We start from the raw sequence: 17,694 nt of genomic DNA, 5'->3' as shown, positions 1-17,694 counted from the left end.
CTTACCTGCATGCATTTGTAGAATTACAACATGTTTTCTTATTTTTTCAGATAGCATATTTACATTGGCATGCATGCTTGCTTTGCAAGTGCCTGATTGTGTGTAGACAAGGGCTTGTAGAACAACCGTGACTTGGGTCTTAGTGAGTAAACTTACTTTTAAATATGACATTTACTTTGTGCACACATTTAACAGAGCAACGTTCACTTGTAGTTGAGGAGTATTCACTCAAGTGCTGGAGTTGAGTACTTTATCCACCATGGCTGTTGAGCAATCCTCTGAAATGGTTTGCTACGTCCATGATGAAACAATAAGCCCTGAGCCCTGACACAGATATCAGTAATACCATTTAGACTAATCCACAACCAGGTGGAGTTTGTTGCTGCTGCTGGATTGATGTTGATGGGCAGGCCATAACCTATGCATAATGTTGTGTTCTTCCATAACCCTATATTGTATTTTATGCGCTGGAACATCTGACTTGTTGTGGGATGGAAGTGATAACACAATTATAACTTTACTCTCTGACAGGGAGGTATTTTAGCCTGCATGATTTCAGGGAACATGGCAATGGTTTGGGCTGGTTGAAGGTTTGAGGCTGTGGAACTGTGTGCATATAAACCATTCACACAGGGAAGATGAATAAAATGCTGCATAAGTGGTGAACATATACAAGAATAATAATGTTGAAATTAATGAACAAAGCCCAATCCTGGAACATTCTGTTCTGTTTTCTGAAAAATAGATGATAGACTGACATGATAAGACAAATCCAACAAATAAAAGTCTCATTATCAACTATACTATATCAACAAAAGGCTAGAATTTAGGCTCTGACACTCCCAAAACAATTGTCTCATCCGACCCCACATTCCATCAATGGTAATTCAGATCATTGTGGTGTCGGCATGCGTGTTGCTACTGAAGAGTAGAGTAAAAACACAAATACATCAGCATCGCAACGTGAACAGAATGGGGGTTGACAAGCGGAAGCCAGTGCTGGAAGAGAGGAATCTGAGCTGAATACACAATTTAATTTAATAAAAAAGACTAGTTTAAAAGCCCCATTAGAATCCCTTTCATGGACTGCATTTAAATAGCAGAACATTATATATTTGTTCTAGTATTTTGAAACAACTCTATAATGTACTTCACATTCACACATTCAAACATAAAGGGGGAACACATTTACAAAAACATTCTGCAATTTCGCCAAATCTTCAAAATCAAAAATAGCAGGAAATAGCAGATCAACAAGCCCACGAGTCACAATGCATTGTGGTTCGTTGTGAGGTAGAGGATTTTAATGCCTATAGTCTCTGGTGGACAGTTACTTTACCCCTGTGCCTCCTGATAAACACTGGAGTGTTTTGTGTTTTCATCTGGTTGTTTGTGTAATCTGTGTTCTTGTAACCCTTTTTTTTTTTTAGGAAACCCGCTTTCCAGTCTGTCTTTTGGGGTGACACACTCTCACCCCCAGGTGACAGCCATCTTGTTACCCAGTGCTCATGTTTCTCTGCTCACTCAAGCTGTATCATGTCTGTGTCTGTTTTTGTATTAGTTTTTGTCACAGTACTATTGCACATTTGTGAGATTTGTCCTCTGCCTTTACCTATCCTAACTGCTCCCAGGAGCAGTTAAGAGGTATCTTTCTCAGGGGCACTTGACTGGGGCATGAATCAGGGACCTTCTGATTCCTAGTCTCTACCCATTCAGCTATGGCCGCCCCATTCAATGTTCCTTGTTTGCTGAACTCCCAGTAAAAAAAACTTTAATCAGTAACTCTGCCACATCTCTGCACTTGGGTCCACCTTGCTTCACTGCCCGGTGACAGAAGGAGATAACAAATGCAGTTCATATGTCTGGAACTGGTTGCATGTCTCTGTGTAAAACCCAGTTCATAAGCCCAGTTTATAGTCCCCAAATAAACTAGGTGGACATATCGGGGTCCGCCCGGACATGAGCAGACATCTAATACACACACTAATCTTTTCTGACTGTGCGTACCTGTCTCTGAGAAATGGTGTCTATAAAATGAGCTTTTATGCTCTGCAGTACACTGACTATGAAAGGCAAAAGTCTGTGGACAGTCCACTGATGAAGACACACATTTTATTAGACATCAATGTGTTTTTTCTTCTTTCTTTATAGGCTTTTTAGGTTAAATGTGTGTGTGTAGTGCTGTAGCAGCTTTTCATGTGTTTCATGTTTTTTTTGTCTTTTTCTGGAAACGTTTTGATCTGGGTTCACATTGTTTGGTTCTGCACACAGTGTGGGTGTTACTGAACAGATTGTTTGGTGCTGTTCAGAGTGTAGACCTACAATCTGAACAGCACCAAACAATCTGTTTTTATCACAGATTGTTCACAGCGCATCTGTTCAATAAGCTTCCCCTTTGGGCTGTGTGTGCTGGAACACGGCTAGTGCTTTTAGACAACTATTTCGGGAGCACACATCCTCGTCATTGTGTGACTTTGTCTGCTTGCAGGTCGCTTTACGAATACTTGGAGTTCAGTGCTTAATACAACTGCATGAAGACCAGGGAGGTGTTATAATAAGTGGGAGGAGGCAGATGCTGGTGTAACTTGTGCCTTGAATGCGTGTCTGGTAATGAACACATTACTCACTGTATCTGTAATTATGGTTTCCATGTCAGGGTTATTTGAAGAGCCTGCGGTGGCCTTTTAAACAGCTGTACCACTGATCAGCAATGGTATTACTGGAGGATATAAAAAAGTAAAGAGGAGATTAAAAATTAAAGTTTGAAGGTTTCGTGTGGGCGATGTGTGAGGAGCCAGCAGTGTTTGTGTCAGTGATAGATAGCGTCTATAGCTGGTTTGACTCTTGAGCAGGAGAGCTTTTAGTTGCATTTTGAGCAGGATACAGTTTGTCAGGGGGACAGGGAAAAGCAGGCTGAGTTAGAGAAACTTAACCTGATGGATACGCAGAAGGAGAGGAAACCTGAGTTGGAAAAGTAAGTTGAGCTCGAAAAAAGTTCAGCAGGTGTAGAAGGACAGGGAAAAGCAGGTTGAGCAAAAAGTAAATGATATAGCAGAAGTTGAATTTGCAGTTACTGTATGCGGTGACAGAACGTTTTCTCCAGGGATGGCTTGTACTGTACATCATGGCTAATTTGCAGTTGGCGCTGCGGTTTAACAACTTAAACCCTCTAAACTTAGTTGACTGGGTTCGGCTCTGTACTCGCTGTACCAGGTGACAATTCTGTCGCAATATTGTTGGGCGGTGCAACCGCCCCTATATGTGAGGTTTGGACCCCCACCCATTGCACCCCCCCAACCCTGCGCTGTGATTGGCCACCATTGTACCCCCCTAACCCTGCACCGTGATTGGCCACCATTGTACACTGGTTGACTCTATTCAGGACTGTGATTGTGATAAAAAAAAAAAACACATTTATGTTTTTTTTAAGTGAATCACCCACTGTGATGACCACTGTGACCACACCGCCCACTTCAAACTGGGTGTGATTTTTGGGGCGGTGTAGCCGCCCCCTATAAGTGAGTTTTGGACACCGACCAAAACATTTGTGTACCCCCTAACCCTTCCATTGTTAATGCAAATCGATACTTTTTTCATATCAGCCTATCACATTACAGCTAGTGTCATCACCACTAACTGTAATGTGATTGGCTGACTTTGCAAATTAAGGACTGTGATTGGCTAGCGAAACACATGACACATGTGCAGCCCTATGAATAGCAGTATGGACTTTAAAAAAAGTCATTTATCCTTTTTTTAAAGTGAGTCATGTTGTGATGACCACACACCGCCCACTTCACACTGGGTGTGATTTTTTAAACACTGGAGCATTTTCTTTGCTTAGTTAAACCCTATATACTTCATTAAAAACGGGGTCCCCATACCAAGGCTCTACTTGGTTTACCTCTACAACAACTGAAAATAGCAGAGTTTGTAGATCCGCTATTTTCGCCAATTGTCCGCCTGTTTTCCATCATGACAGATTATGTTGTCCCCTTAACTCACTAAGGGGGTGCACGGTATTCTGTGCAAGTGTTTCACTGTTCCATCTCCTGCCTCCACGTCCTCACTCTGTCACATCTATTGAATCATCCTCCTTTGATCTATCCATCCATTTGACCTCCCAGCTCCACAGAGAGCTGTTTGTTTCACATGTGGTCCACCCTGCAGAGCTTCATGGTGGGTGTTGAATCGATGGCTGTGAAGCCCCCCGCTTCACGCCTCATTTCATCCCCATCATCAGCACAGTCAGCCAGGCGGCTCCGTCAGCACTTCTCACTCCCCTGACTCCCCAGATCTCAGTGTATATTGTACACAATGGAACACTTACACGTACTGATAGTTTGACTTAATTACAACAGGAACTCACAGCTCAATAATGCAATACATCAGCAGAACAGAGGAACCCATCTTAAGCTCCTTACAGACAGGAGCGTGATGAATAAAAATGTGCCGGTTGATTTCACATCAAACCATTCATTTGGTGAGGCCTCATTCATACAGGTTGATGCTTTCATTCGCCTGGCGAAGACCTGCTCTCAGAGGAGCACCCTGTTTTAGTTGTTGTTTATTTGCTTGGTATTTTGTGCATATTTTCTCTTGCCTTTCCTTTCCTGTGTGTGTGTGTGTGTGTGTGTGTGTGTGTGTGTGTGTGTGTGTGTGTGTGTGTGTGTGTGTGTGTGTGTGTGTGTGTGTGTGTGTGTGTGTGTGTTTTGTGTCTTCCAGAGTCCTGAATTGATTGAATGGAAACAGGTCCAGTAAATGTTTAGTCAATATTTGACCATTTCATCACAAACAGCATGACAGCAACAAACAGAGTGTGTGTGTGTGTGTGTGTGTGTGTGTGTGTGTGTGTGTGTGTGTGTGTGTGTGTGTGTGTGTGTGTGTGTGTGTGTTTCTAGTTACTGTTTTAAGTAAATGTACTTTAGGGATGTCCGATTTTATCGGCCTCCCGATATTATCGGCCGATATTAGCATAAAAATTGATATCGGGAAAATATCGGTATCGGTTTTTGAAAAAAAAAAAAAAATTTTTTTTTTTTTTTTTTTTTTGCTTTATAAGTAAGTTACAGGAGTTTTTACTGTATATGGTGTGTGTGATATGAAATTTGAGCTTACCCTAATCACAATAATCCCCGCATATATCGGTATCGGTTGATATCGGTATCGGTAATTAAGAGTTGGACAATATCGGTATATCGGTTATCGGTAAAAAAGCCAATATCGGACAACCCTAATGTACTTAGTTACTTCACCATTGCAAAACACATGTGTCAAATGTCTTCAGTGTGCTGCAGTTGTATCTGGTTTGCCCGTTTAATCAGTGATGTAAAGAAACTGGTGTAAAGTACATTTACTCAAGTACTGTACTTAAAGGGATAGTTCGGATTTTTTGAGTATTTTTTGTAAGAAATACTTACCATTAATGTAGCGGTAGAAAAGGTATTAATTATTTGCCTGAGTCCCATGGTCAGAGATCTGGTCGGGATCTGGTGAATATGAAGTAGTTCCATGGTTTGGCGGGGGCCGCTAATTCAAAATAAATCCATCCAAAAAAATAGCGTCATTTGTATTGTTGTCATATTTTAACAATATAGCGCAGGTTTGGTTCAACTTTGACCCCTCTGTCACATGGTACTATTTTTTGTGTCATATCACTGCGCCGCGGCGGCAGGCTACTCTCCTGAAGCTAGGTGCTCTACAGTCCGCCGATCAGCTGTTTCCTGTTTGGCAGTGTTGCCAGATTGCGATAGAAATATCTATGAAAACAAGCCCAAAACAAGAGACTAATGATAACAAGCGACCTGTATACACATCGTATACACACGTTGTGAGCTTGTAGATCGGCTATTTGCAATACATATATATTATATATATATATTGCAAATAGCCGATCTACAAGCTCACAACGTGTCTTCATAGAAATACTTCATAGCAAAGCAAGCCGCTTATAGTAACCAGACATGGCAACACTGTGTTGATCACTCTGGGCTGCTGTTTCAAACTTTCACGTTCACGGTTTATTTCAACACGGAGTGATTTCAACATGTCAGATAGTTTTATAATAGTTTTGGTTTCTTTATAAGTTGTTTTGGCTTCTTTGTAAGTTGCGTGTCACATAGGAATATCAAAAATCAGTATGGTGCGTACTTGCGATTATCGTGGATGTCCTAATAAGAGCATTACTGGATCAACAAAGTTCTTTCATCGTTTCCCTATGGATAAAGCCACGAGAGAACTTTGGCTTGTCGCAGCGGGTTTGAACATTCATACCAAGTTACCCAGGATAAAACAACTTCGAATATGTAGTGATCATTTCACTGAAGACGATTATGGCCCTACACAGAAGAAAACACATGTTTTGAAGTGCAGTGCTGTGCCTGGATCCTCAACAACCCAGGTAAGACAGACAGACAGACAGACATGCAGTACATAACATCAACCACAAACACGTCTATTGTTGCCTACACATTTCTACTTCTAAGTTCACATGTGTACGACTTTGAATGTAGCATTATAATTGATGAACGTGTGATACTGTGAACCAGAGAAATGTAGTCAAGATGTTTAGTTGCCTCAATTGTGTTGATATATATATATATATATATATATATATATATATATATATATATATATATATATGTATATATGTATATATGTATGTGTATATATATATATATATATATATATATATATATATATATATATATGTATATATGTATATATGTATGTATATATATATATATATATATATATATATATATATATATATATGTATATATGTATATGTGTATATGTATATGTGTATATGTATATATGTATATGTGTATGTATATATGTATGTATATGTGTGTATATATATATATATATATATATATATATATATATATATATATATATATATATAACTGTCCTATCCGTCCTGTCTGTATAAGTGTCCTATCTGTCCTGTCTGTATAAGTGTCCTATCTGTCCTGTCTGTATAAGTGTCCTATCCGTCCTGTCTATGTAAGTGTCCTATCTGCCCTGTCTGTATAAGTGTCCTATCTGCCCTGTCTGTATAAGTGTCCTATCCGTCCTGTCTGTGTAAGTGTCCTATCCGTCCTGTCTATGTAAGTGTCCTATCTGTCCTGTCTGTATAAGTGTCCTATCCGTCCTGTCTGTATAAGTGTCCTATCCGTCCTGTCTGTATAAGTGTCCTATCCGTCCTGTGTGTATAAGTGTCCTATCCGTCCTGTCTATGTAAGTGTCCTATCTGTCCCGTCTGTATAAGTGTCCTATCCGTCCTGTCTATGTAAGTGTCCTATCCGTCCTGTCTGTATAAGTGTCCTATCCGTCCTGTCTATGTAAGTGTCCTATCTGTCCTGTCTGTATAAGTGTCCTATCCGTCCTGTCTGTGTAAGTGTCCTATCTGTCCTGTCTGTGTAAGTGTCCTATCCGTCCTGTCTGTATAAGTGTCCTATCCAATTGTTACAGTATCCGCCATTTCTCAGCCATTTCGTGATTATTCCTGTCTTACCTCACTTTGAAAGAGGCTAAGACTCTTTCAAAGTGACACATGTATTTATAGGCCGCTATACGTCACTAGCCAATCAGATCACACTATTTCACCGTATTGTCACGTGTCACGTGAGGCTTGACCAATGTTAGCTTGTGAAAAAAAAAGTGAAAACAATGTCTCCTGGCGGAGACAATAATATTGTTAGACTTCAACAGGCGTGCACAAACACACATGTACACACACCTGTGTAAGTCTGATTCTATGTCATAATATTGTTTACAGGGATCCATTTCTGTTGTGATGGATGCGACTGAAACATCTGAGGCCATAATGGATCCCAGTCCTGAAGAAGCTAGGCAAATGTTTTTAGGATTAGAACAGTCTACCCCTCAGAATATGGGAGATTCCTGCCTGAAGTTTCTTCTCACCAGCCCTGACCATGCTGTTCCAAGAACAAGGGCATCATCTTCAGGAACCTATCTTGCTATGCCTGCCACCTGGACACAGTCACAGGTAGTTGCTGATAGGTACAATTTATCTAGCATAGTTTAGCTCCAAAACAGCTGATGTTACACATTCTGTAAAATATACAATTATGATTAGGGCCCAGTGAACTTAGTAATCATGAACACATTACACATAATGCACAATGCAAATAATGCAAAATCTAATTGTTATGTGGTAGTTGTGTGTATACTAGTGTATACTATAGAAAATGTAGTTAGTCACTTCACTCACAAGTCCATTTGAATTTATGTTTTACAGTTACCGATTCCAAGCTCAGCAGTTGCATCTGACGCTCTGGAGACGAGCATGAGTTCCATGGAACTAACCCCATGTGAAAAAGACAGCACATTTCATACACAAAGCAGTACACGTACTCCCGTGGAAACATCCTTCTCAGATGATAGCACTGATTGGTCCGAACGAAAGTGGATTGTAAATGAATCAGCCCTCATGAAACTGTTTTCCACTTGTCACACATGTGGTCAAATCATTGATGAGTCTGAAAGAAAAACTACTCCTAACGGATCCATGATAAAGATTGAGTGGACTTGCAATGGTGGGCACAGTGGAACATGGCAATCTTGTCCTGATGTCCGTGGAATGCCTGAGAACAACTTGGTATCTTCAGCAGCTATTCTTTTCACTGGGACAACACAGACTGAAATTACAGAGTGGGCTGATCTTGTCAACTTACAGCTTCCTAGAAAGACTGCTTATTATTCACTGCAGTCAACTTATCTCATACCAGTTGTCTATGAAGCCTACACTGAAATGCAGGAACAAATTATGTCCAATCTCCAGGAAATAACGTGCGAAGGTGGACATATTGACGTTGGAGGTGATGGCAGGTAGTTACTGTACTGTAGTTTCAGCTTGTGTTTATATATTTTTTTTACTATTATTCATTAAATATTTATTCCAATAAATGGGTGCAGTTGATTTATGTACTATACACATAGACTGCAGATGTTTCTAGTGTCTTTAGTCTTGAAATCAAGTGCTGCTGCACTACTATTGAAACTAAATTGATCAAATTCCATTGTTTGATATCAGGGTCTAGTGCTAACCCCCTGAAACCAGCACCATCAAGCATAAACTAATGTGTATTTATTTGCTTTTTTGAATGGAAATTGAATCTTGTAATCCGCATCGGGAGCTGTATAATTGACTCCCTCTTTGTCTGTCTACAGGTCAGATTCCCCAGGTTTCAGTGCTAAATACACTTCCTACAATTTCATGGATGACTCAACCAAGAAAATAATAAAGTCAGAATTAATTCAGGTAACATTTTTCATCCTATTGTGTTGTTGTGTCACTGTACCTGTGGCCATATAGATATGGATACATCATTGGCCTTTACTTACTTTAGTGGGTACCTGTGATTGTGCTTGTGTTTGTTTATCGTTGATCCAAAAAGGTATCCGAGACTACAAGTTCATCTGCGATGGAGGCTGAAGGTTTCCAGAGGGGGCTGAATGCCTTGCAGGGTCGTGGAGTCAGTATTGATGTTGTCACCACAGATCGTCATCCATCCATAAGGAAGATCATGCGAGAGAAGTACCCGAAACTTAGACATCAGTATGATCCATGGCATGTTGCAAAAGGTAATTGTGTTGAATGTTTTCCTTTGTCTATTGTGTACACTGCCATCGTCTGTGGGAGAGGAGGGGGGAGTACAGGAAACTGATCGAGGACATTGTGGGCTGGAGTTGGACTTTGCTGGCTGGAAGTTGAGGCGGTAGAGTCATACACATATTGGTGTGCAGCTAGACTACAAATTAGACTAGTCAGAAAACACAGACTGTCTTTACAATAAGGGTCAGAGTAGGCTGTATTTCTTATTGTGGAGACTGTCTTTTTTCAACATCTGCAGGAAGTTCCTGCCGAGCAAAAATGTGCCAAAATGGCCTGTTAGACTTTTCTGCTGACATTCAATGTTGTGACATTCATGACATTCAATGGGCTTCAGGTGTGTGCCAGTCACAGGTGTGTGACTGCCTCACAGGTGAGTGACTGGCACCTGAACATGGGTTCTGCATCTTTGTTGAGTTTGTGTGTATGCTCCAAGCAGCAACACTGCCCCCATGGAAAGATGCCACTTTTGTCAGGATAAGGCCCGTGCAACAGGGCAAGTGAAGCTGGTGTTCCGTGTACCCCTTGCTTCACTGAGGAACCATACATTTACAGGCAAGATTTGCACAACGGTACCAAAGACAGATGTAAAAGTTGCAGGGCCCATGCTCAGGTGCCAGTCACACACCTTTGACTGGCACGGGAGGCATGCGTTAATCCGACAGACCTTTTCTCCGACTATGTGGCATCCGCGTGCGGTTAGGGTTAGGGTGCGGGTTTCACTGGCACACACCTGCCTGCAAATGGTACCAGGGCTGACATCAAATAATGCATAATCTGCGTAACGGAACACCAGCTTCACTTGCCCTATTGCACACGCCTTATCCTGAAGGGACAAACGTGGCATCTTTCTATGGGGCAGTGTTGCTGCTTGGAGCATACACAAACTCAACAAAGTTGCAGAACCCATGTTGCAGAACGCAAAGTTGCAGAACCCACCTCTCAGCAGGTGTGTGCTGGCAGGTCGCTCAAAACAAGAGCGATTACCAGCAAAAGCATATTGGGTTATTGGCACACTTTACTGATTGGTATTAGTAAAGGGAAGATATAATGGCCCAAATTCAAGTTTACTTACATTTTGTGAGCAGTTTATTTATATTGTAGTTATAGCTGTGCTTTTTAACTGTATCTTTTACACTTTTAAACATCTTATAACTTATAGGTTTTTACTGCATTCTATTTCCATTGATGTAATGTATTGTATATGTTCATCTTGCTTCTTTTTATTGACAATCTGTATGAATGTATTGCAACTGCTGAAATGAATGAATGATGAATGAAAATTGCTGAAATGTATTTCCTCACTTTTGTAGGTGAACTATTGTCTGTGTATTGTATCTGTAGTATGTTGTTGTATATGTGTGTATTTGGGTGTGACGGACCCCATGAAGAATAGCCATGCTTAGGCAAGAACCATAATAAAGTAAACAGGAGCTATTGAACAGAACACATTTCCTTCAGGGTTAATAAAGTATATATCTATTTTATCTACTGTAACACATCTAGTTTGTTATAAAAGTAGATTTTTGTTTTCAAGGTTATACTGTTATTTATTACTGTTGTGTAGTTTACCAGTTTATTCCTTGTCTTTCTTCTTTTCTGTTATGTAGGCATAAAGAAGAAGGCAGCTGCAGTATCGAAGAAGAAATGCAACCGGGAATTGCAGCCATGGATCAAGTCGATGAGCAATCATCTTTGGTGGTCTTGCAGCAGTTGTGGTGGTGATGAAAGGGTGATTAATTTAATTGTATTTGTAATAATTTCTTAGTTGGCCTGATTCCAAATTTAAATCATAAATATAGCTGCAAGCAGCGATAATACGGGGCCAGGAGAGAGAAAGAGAAATGATAATCCCTTTAACAGGTCAGTTCATGAAAGTCCTTGTGGTCTTGTTTCCAATGAGGGCCTGTGAGCAATTAGGGGTTAAGAGTCTTGCTTGTGTCGATGACAAATTTCATCAACACATTTGCTGACCTGGCCTGGAATCGTACCTGGGGCAACCAGAGCCTCTGGCTCCCTAGGCGGGCTCACTAACCACTCAGCTATGGCCACCCCTGAAAAAGAGAGAGAGAGAGAGAGAGAGAGAGAGAGAGAGAGAGAGAGAGAGAGAGAGAGAGAGAGAGAGAGAGAGAGAGAGAGAGAGAGAGAGAGAGAGAGAGAGAGAGAGAGAGAGAGAGAGAGAGAGAGAGAGAGAGAGAGAGACGGAATAGATTGAAGATAGAAACGGAATAGATTGAAGAGACAGACATGGAAACGGAATAGATTGAAGAGAGAGAGAGAGAGCCATGGAAACGGAATATATTGAGTCATGTTTTTTGCAATTCAACTTAAATGAGTGTGCATCAAGTGAGGCTTGAACCAGCAACCTTGCGGTCGTGAGGCACTCTTAGGTAGCTGCAACACTACCTATAGTGCTATAGCTTTGTCCAGGCTGATGTTGTCTGTTGAGGATGACAAACGCTTGCCTTCTGTCATGACCCAAGCCCCTGTTTCACTAACACTAAGATCACTCGTTCACAAACCATTTACCAATGAAGAAATTGTACATCTCCTCAGAAGCAAAACTAGTGAAAGTAGCCGATCTACAAGCTCACAAACCATTAAAAGTTGTCAGATTGTACATCGGCTATTTTCACAATGAAGTATGTTATACATTGAAAAAACATACTCTCATTGCTATCTGAAAAGTTGTGAGATTGTAGATCAGCTGTATGTAAAAAACACTCAATTAAGTATTTCATGTTATCTTTAACAATTGCAGATGTATTCATTGATAGTCATGTTGTGTGAAATGCAACTTAGATGAAGTCTGCACCAAGTGAGGCTTGAACTGGTGACCTTCAGGTTGTGGGGCACACATTTAAGCGAGAAGCCACCAACAGACAAGAGCCTGTGAAAGGAGATCACACAGATGATACAGTTTCACGCAAATAGCTGAAAAATCCTGGGTTTAAGTGTTTTTCAAACTGCTCAAGATTGCGGACAATCTAAGGGCGGTGCTTACTGGTCAACGTGATAGATGTGTTCCTCATTAGTCAAGGCACATGTGTAAGCAGGTCTAATGGCTGTCGGCCAAACGAGGCATGACTTTTGCCTGTTTAAAGTTTCAATTTTCAAAAAATTGCTATAGCGCCCCCGTTTGACCAATTGGAGTAAGATTGGTTTCAGTGATATTTGGAATGGCCCTTTACATTTCTGCAAAGTTTCAAAGAATGGTAAGTCTGCATGTATGTGTTAGGGGCAGATGAATAATTGTCATAAAACTGCAATATTCATTGGCTCATTAAAGCTTCATTTTTTCACTTATGGAAGATATTTGCAAACGTTTTTTGGTATAGGTCCAAAGTTCATGTGTAAAAAGTTTCGTGCATATTACTCAAAAATCCCAGGAGGAGATAGGTTTTAACTGTTTTTCATATAATTCGAAATGGTGGGAGATCTAAGGGTCAGAGGTCAAAAGTCAGAGCGTGAAAGTTGTTCATCATGAGGAGACGCATGTGTGTATTGAAGTTTTATGGCTGTAAGTAAAACAGGGCATGAGTTGTACCTGTTCAAAGTTAGCATTTTCAACTGAGTGCTATAGCGCCACCTTTTGACGAAAGATTGTGAGATTTATTTTTTGATCGTTTTTCATGACCATCTATCATATGGCCGAGTTTCATAAAAAGCGTATGCACGGTTCAGCCAGAACTGGCAAAAACGGCAGAAGAAGAAGAAGAAATGGAATAATGCGAATAACAATACGGGTCCATGCTGGAAGCCTGGCCCCGTAAATATAGCTGCAAGCAGCGATAATACGGGGCCAGGAGAGAGAAAGAGAAATGATAATTCCTTTAACAGGTCAGTTCATGAAAGTCCTTGCGGTCTTGTTTCCAATGAGGGCCTGTGAGCAATTAGGGGTTAAGAGTCTTGCTCAGGGACAAATTTCATGTCATCGACACATTTGCTGACCTCGCCTGGAATCGTACCTGGGGCAACCAGAGCCTCTGGCTCCCTAGGCGGGCTCACTAACCACTCAGCTATGAGAGAGAGAGAGAGAGAGAGAGAGAGAGAGAGAGAGAGAGAGAGAGAGAGAGAGAGAGAGAGAGAGAGAGAGAGAGAGAGAGAGAGAGAGAGAGAGAGAGAGAGAGAGAGAGAGAGAGAGAGAGAGAGAGAGAGAGAGAGAGAGAGAGAGAGAGAGAGAGAGAGAGAGAGAGACGGAATAGATTGAAGATAGAAACGGAATAGATCGAAGAGAAAGACATGGAAACGGAATAGATTGAAGAGAGAGAGAGAGAGCCATGGAAACGGAATAGATTGAGTCATGTTTTTTGCAATTCAACTTAAATGAATGTGCATCAAGTGAGGCTTGAACCAGCAACCTTGTGGTCGTGAGGCACTCTTAGGTAGCTGCAACACTACCTATAGCCTATAGTGCTATAGCTTTGTCCAGGCTGATATTGTCTGTTGAGGATCACAAACTCTTGCCTTCTGTCATGACCCAAGCCCCTGTTTCACTAACACTAAGATCACTCGTTCACAAACCATTTACCAATTAAGAAATTGTACATCTCTTCAGAAGCAAAACTAGTGAAAGTAGCCGATCTACAAGCTCACAAACCATTAAAAGTTGTCAGATTGTACATCGGCTATTTTCACAATGAAGTATGTTATACATTGAAAAAACATACTCTCATTGCTATCTGAAAAGTTGTGAGATTGTAGATCAGCTGTATGTAAAAAACACTCAATTAAGTATTTCATGTTATCTTTAACAATTGCAGATGTATTCATTGATAGTCATGTTGTGTGAAATGCAACTTAGATGAAGTCTGCACCAAGTGAGGCTTGAACTGGTGACCTTCAGGTTGTGGGGCACACATTTAAGCGAGAAGCCACCAACACACAAGAACCTGTGAAAAAGGAGATCACACAGATCATACAGTTTCACGCAAATAGCTGAAAAATCCTGGGTTTAAGTGTTTTTCAAACTGCTCAAGATTGCGGACAATCTAAGGGCGGTGCTTACTGGTCAACGTGATAGATGTGTTCCTCATTAGTCAAGGCACATGTGTAAGCAGGTCTAATGGCTGTCGGCCAAACGAGGCATGACTTTTGCCTGTTTAAAGTTTCAATTTTCAAAAAATTGCTATAGCGCCCCTGTTTGACCAATTGGAGTAAGATTGGTTTCAGTGATATTTGGAATGGCCCTTTACATTTCTGCAAAGTTTCAAAGAATGGTAAGTCTGCATGTATGTGTTAGGGGCAGATGAATAATTGTCATAAAACTGCAATATTCATTGGCTCATTAAAGCTTCATTTTTTCACTTATGGAAGATATTTTGCAAACGTTTTTTGGTATAGGTCCAAAGTTCATGTGTAAAAAGTTTCGTGCAGATTACTCAAAAATCCCAGGAGGAGATAGGTTTTAACTGTTTTTCATATAATTCAAAATGGTGGGAGATCTAAAGGTCAGAGGTCAAAAGTCAAAGCGTGAAAGTTGTTCAGCATGAGGAGACGCATGTGTGCATCCAAGTTTCATGGCTGTAGGTGAAACAGGGCATGAGTTGTACCTGTTCAAAGTTGTCATTTTCAACTGAGTGCTATAGCGCCACCTTTTGACGAAAGATTGTGAGATTTATTTTTTGATCGTTTTTCATGACCATCTATCATATGGCCGAGTTTCATAAAAAGCGACTGCACGGTTCAGCCAGAACTGGCAAAAACGGCAGAAGAAGAAGAAGAAATGGAATAATGCGAATAACAATATGGGTCCATGCTGGAAGCCTGGCCCCATAAATACTAAATGAGACAAAATGTTATTTGCTCTAACAATGTGTGAAGGAATTGAAACGCCGGTGGACCTCTATCTTGTTTCATGTTTGTGGCATTCACCGCTGGGAAGCTGATGGACAGGAGTACAAGTGTTACCATGATGAGCTCAGTGGTGACCAACAGAGAAGGAAGAAGTGGCTGCAGAAGGGCAGTGCTGCATACAATGCCCTCAAGGCTATTGTACTTGATAAGAATCTCTTGAAAGACCTGGATCACATGACATTGTTCAAGCACACTGGTAAGATGGAATCAGTTCATGAATATTAGTACCCAAGCTGTAACATTTATATTTTGAGGCTAGAACAATTCCCAGCAAACAAAACATACAGAGGTGTTGGCAGGCAACTGACACAATTTATTTTTAGAGGATACTATTGTATCTGATTATTTGATGCGTTACCTGTTATTAGAGCAAACAATTCAATAGGAAATGTTTATATAAAAGATTGTTTTATCTAATTTGACTGGTCATTGACTTTTCTAATAGAAATGCATGGCACACAATATCTAAATGATGGCATGTATTTGTTCAGGGGCTCTTGAAGTGTACCACAGCTCTCTGCTAAAGTATGCCGAGAAGAGAAGACACTTCAAATATGTCACCATGCAGGCAAGAATCCAACTGAGTGTCATTGACCACAACCACAATGTTGGCCGTCAACATGCTACTACTCAGGCTGGTAAGCATGTTTGAGGGGACAAAAAAAGACAGCTTGAACTTGACACAACAGTGTCCATCATTCTGTATACTTAGCCCCATATAGTACCTCTCCCTCCGCTATGTAGCTCCGAGATGAGGTCCTATATCGTTCTCTGCCGTTCGGCTGAAAAATGTCCGCACATTTGCCACTTTACATGTTTCTTACCCCTTTCTGCACATCCGATCCAAAAAGTGAAAGTATTCTGAAATGATCACAGATGTTTGAAATTTTAACTCACCATAAAATCTAACAAACGAGTTGAAAAAAACACTTTATTCGCCTCTCTCCTCAGCCGGTTCAATAATATTATGCATTAGAAGATGCAATTCAACATTTGACCAGTAGGGGAATCAGTAATGTTATCTCTATGGGCGCAACTCTTGCGCAATGTCTTAAAAACATGTAACCGGCGGAGGAGAGAGGCGAATAAAGTGCTTTTTTCAACTCGTTTGTTAGATTTTATGGTGAGTTAAAATTTCAAACATCTGTGATCATTTCAGAATACCTTTACTTTTTGGATACGATGTGCAGAAAGGGGTAAGAAACATGTAAAGTGGCAAATGTGCGGACATTTTTCAGCCGAACGTCAGAGAACGATATGGAACCTCATCTCGGAGCTATACAGCGGAGGGTGAGGTTCCGATTGGAGCTACTGTATACTATGCACTCCAAAACCTAAATGTTAAAACATTGAGAAAAACATGGAATCATATTACCACCTGAATGTTCTAAATGTATATGATGTGTTTTTGTAATATTACTCCCCCAGGGAAAAAAAAGGTCAATCTATTTCACTCCAAACTGTCAACTCAATGGCTTTCAAGGAAGCTCTATGAGCCTACTACCCAGGAATTTCGAAGCGACTTGGTACTGCGGGTCATTCAACGGCGACTTGACAACAACATCAAGCTTGGAGATGATCGCTTCCACATCCATCCTTCAGTTGATCTACCTGCCAATATAGCTCGAACTCCAAAGCCTGACAAAGATTCTTTGATTTTAGAACATACAACACGTTTTCCAGTGCATAATCTGTTGGATAGTAGTACAGAGAGTCTTTCTGATACTGACACTTAGTTAGACAGAAATTACAGCTTGCCAATGTAAAAAGCATCACTATTTTCAATGTTGTCACCCACTGTACTTATTGTACTAGAACCTTACACAGAAAACCTTTTATACAGAAATAAAAATGTTGATGCTGTCTATTGATACAGAGCGTTATCATTTCAGTTATCGTTTGTGTATGTGTGTGCACAATTGTGTATATATAGTATGTATATTATTGCAATCAAATATGTTGTTGCCAAGAATGAAAAAATGTATTATGCAGTGTTTGTCCAACTTGGTACCCCTAGTGTCCAAAATTACAATGTTCACATGTGAAGTAGAATTGCTGGTCCTCGGTGTGTGGGTCTTTTTGCTCGGACCCCCCTATGCAGCAAGCACAAAAGTGTGTAAATATATATATATATATATATATGTATGTATATATGTGTGTGTATATATACACACACACACACACACACACACACACAC

At 40.5% G+C, this 17,694-nt stretch overlaps 1 protein-coding gene and 1 long non-coding RNA gene across 2 annotated transcripts; both read left to right on the top strand.

Moving 5' to 3' along the window:
- Window positions 1-6,321: 6,321 nt before the first annotated feature.
- On the top strand, window positions 6,322-11,408 carry LOC311061602 (uncharacterized protein; the record flags this gene model as incomplete). The annotated part of the gene is made up of 6 exons (XM_084080286.1): window positions 6,322-6,400; window positions 7,784-8,014; window positions 8,267-8,856; window positions 9,199-9,289; window positions 9,426-9,612; window positions 11,251-11,408. Exons 2-6 carry the CDS (start codon window positions 7,802-7,804, stop codon window positions 11,406-11,408), a joined length of 1,239 nt encoding a protein of 412 aa, XP_083936412.1. The 5' UTR covers window positions 6,322-6,400; window positions 7,784-7,801.
- Window positions 11,409-15,468: 4,060 nt separating this feature from the next.
- Window positions 15,469-17,313, top strand: LOC311061876. Its single transcript, XR_014602425.1, has 3 exons — window positions 15,469-15,692; window positions 15,988-16,134; window positions 16,925-17,313. It is a non-coding gene; the product is annotated as an uncharacterized lncRNA (long non-coding RNA).
- Window positions 17,314-17,694: the final 381 nt, after the last annotated feature.

The sequence above is a fragment of the Gymnoscopelus microlampas genome, assembly GCF_963454915.1.
Source record: "Gymnoscopelus microlampas genome assembly, chromosome: 15".
In the NCBI taxonomy this organism is placed as follows: Eukaryota; Metazoa; Chordata; class Actinopteri; order Myctophiformes; family Myctophidae; genus Gymnoscopelus; species Gymnoscopelus microlampas.
Note: the sequence above shows the minus strand (reverse complement) of the source record. Positions and strands in the feature narration are given on the sequence as shown.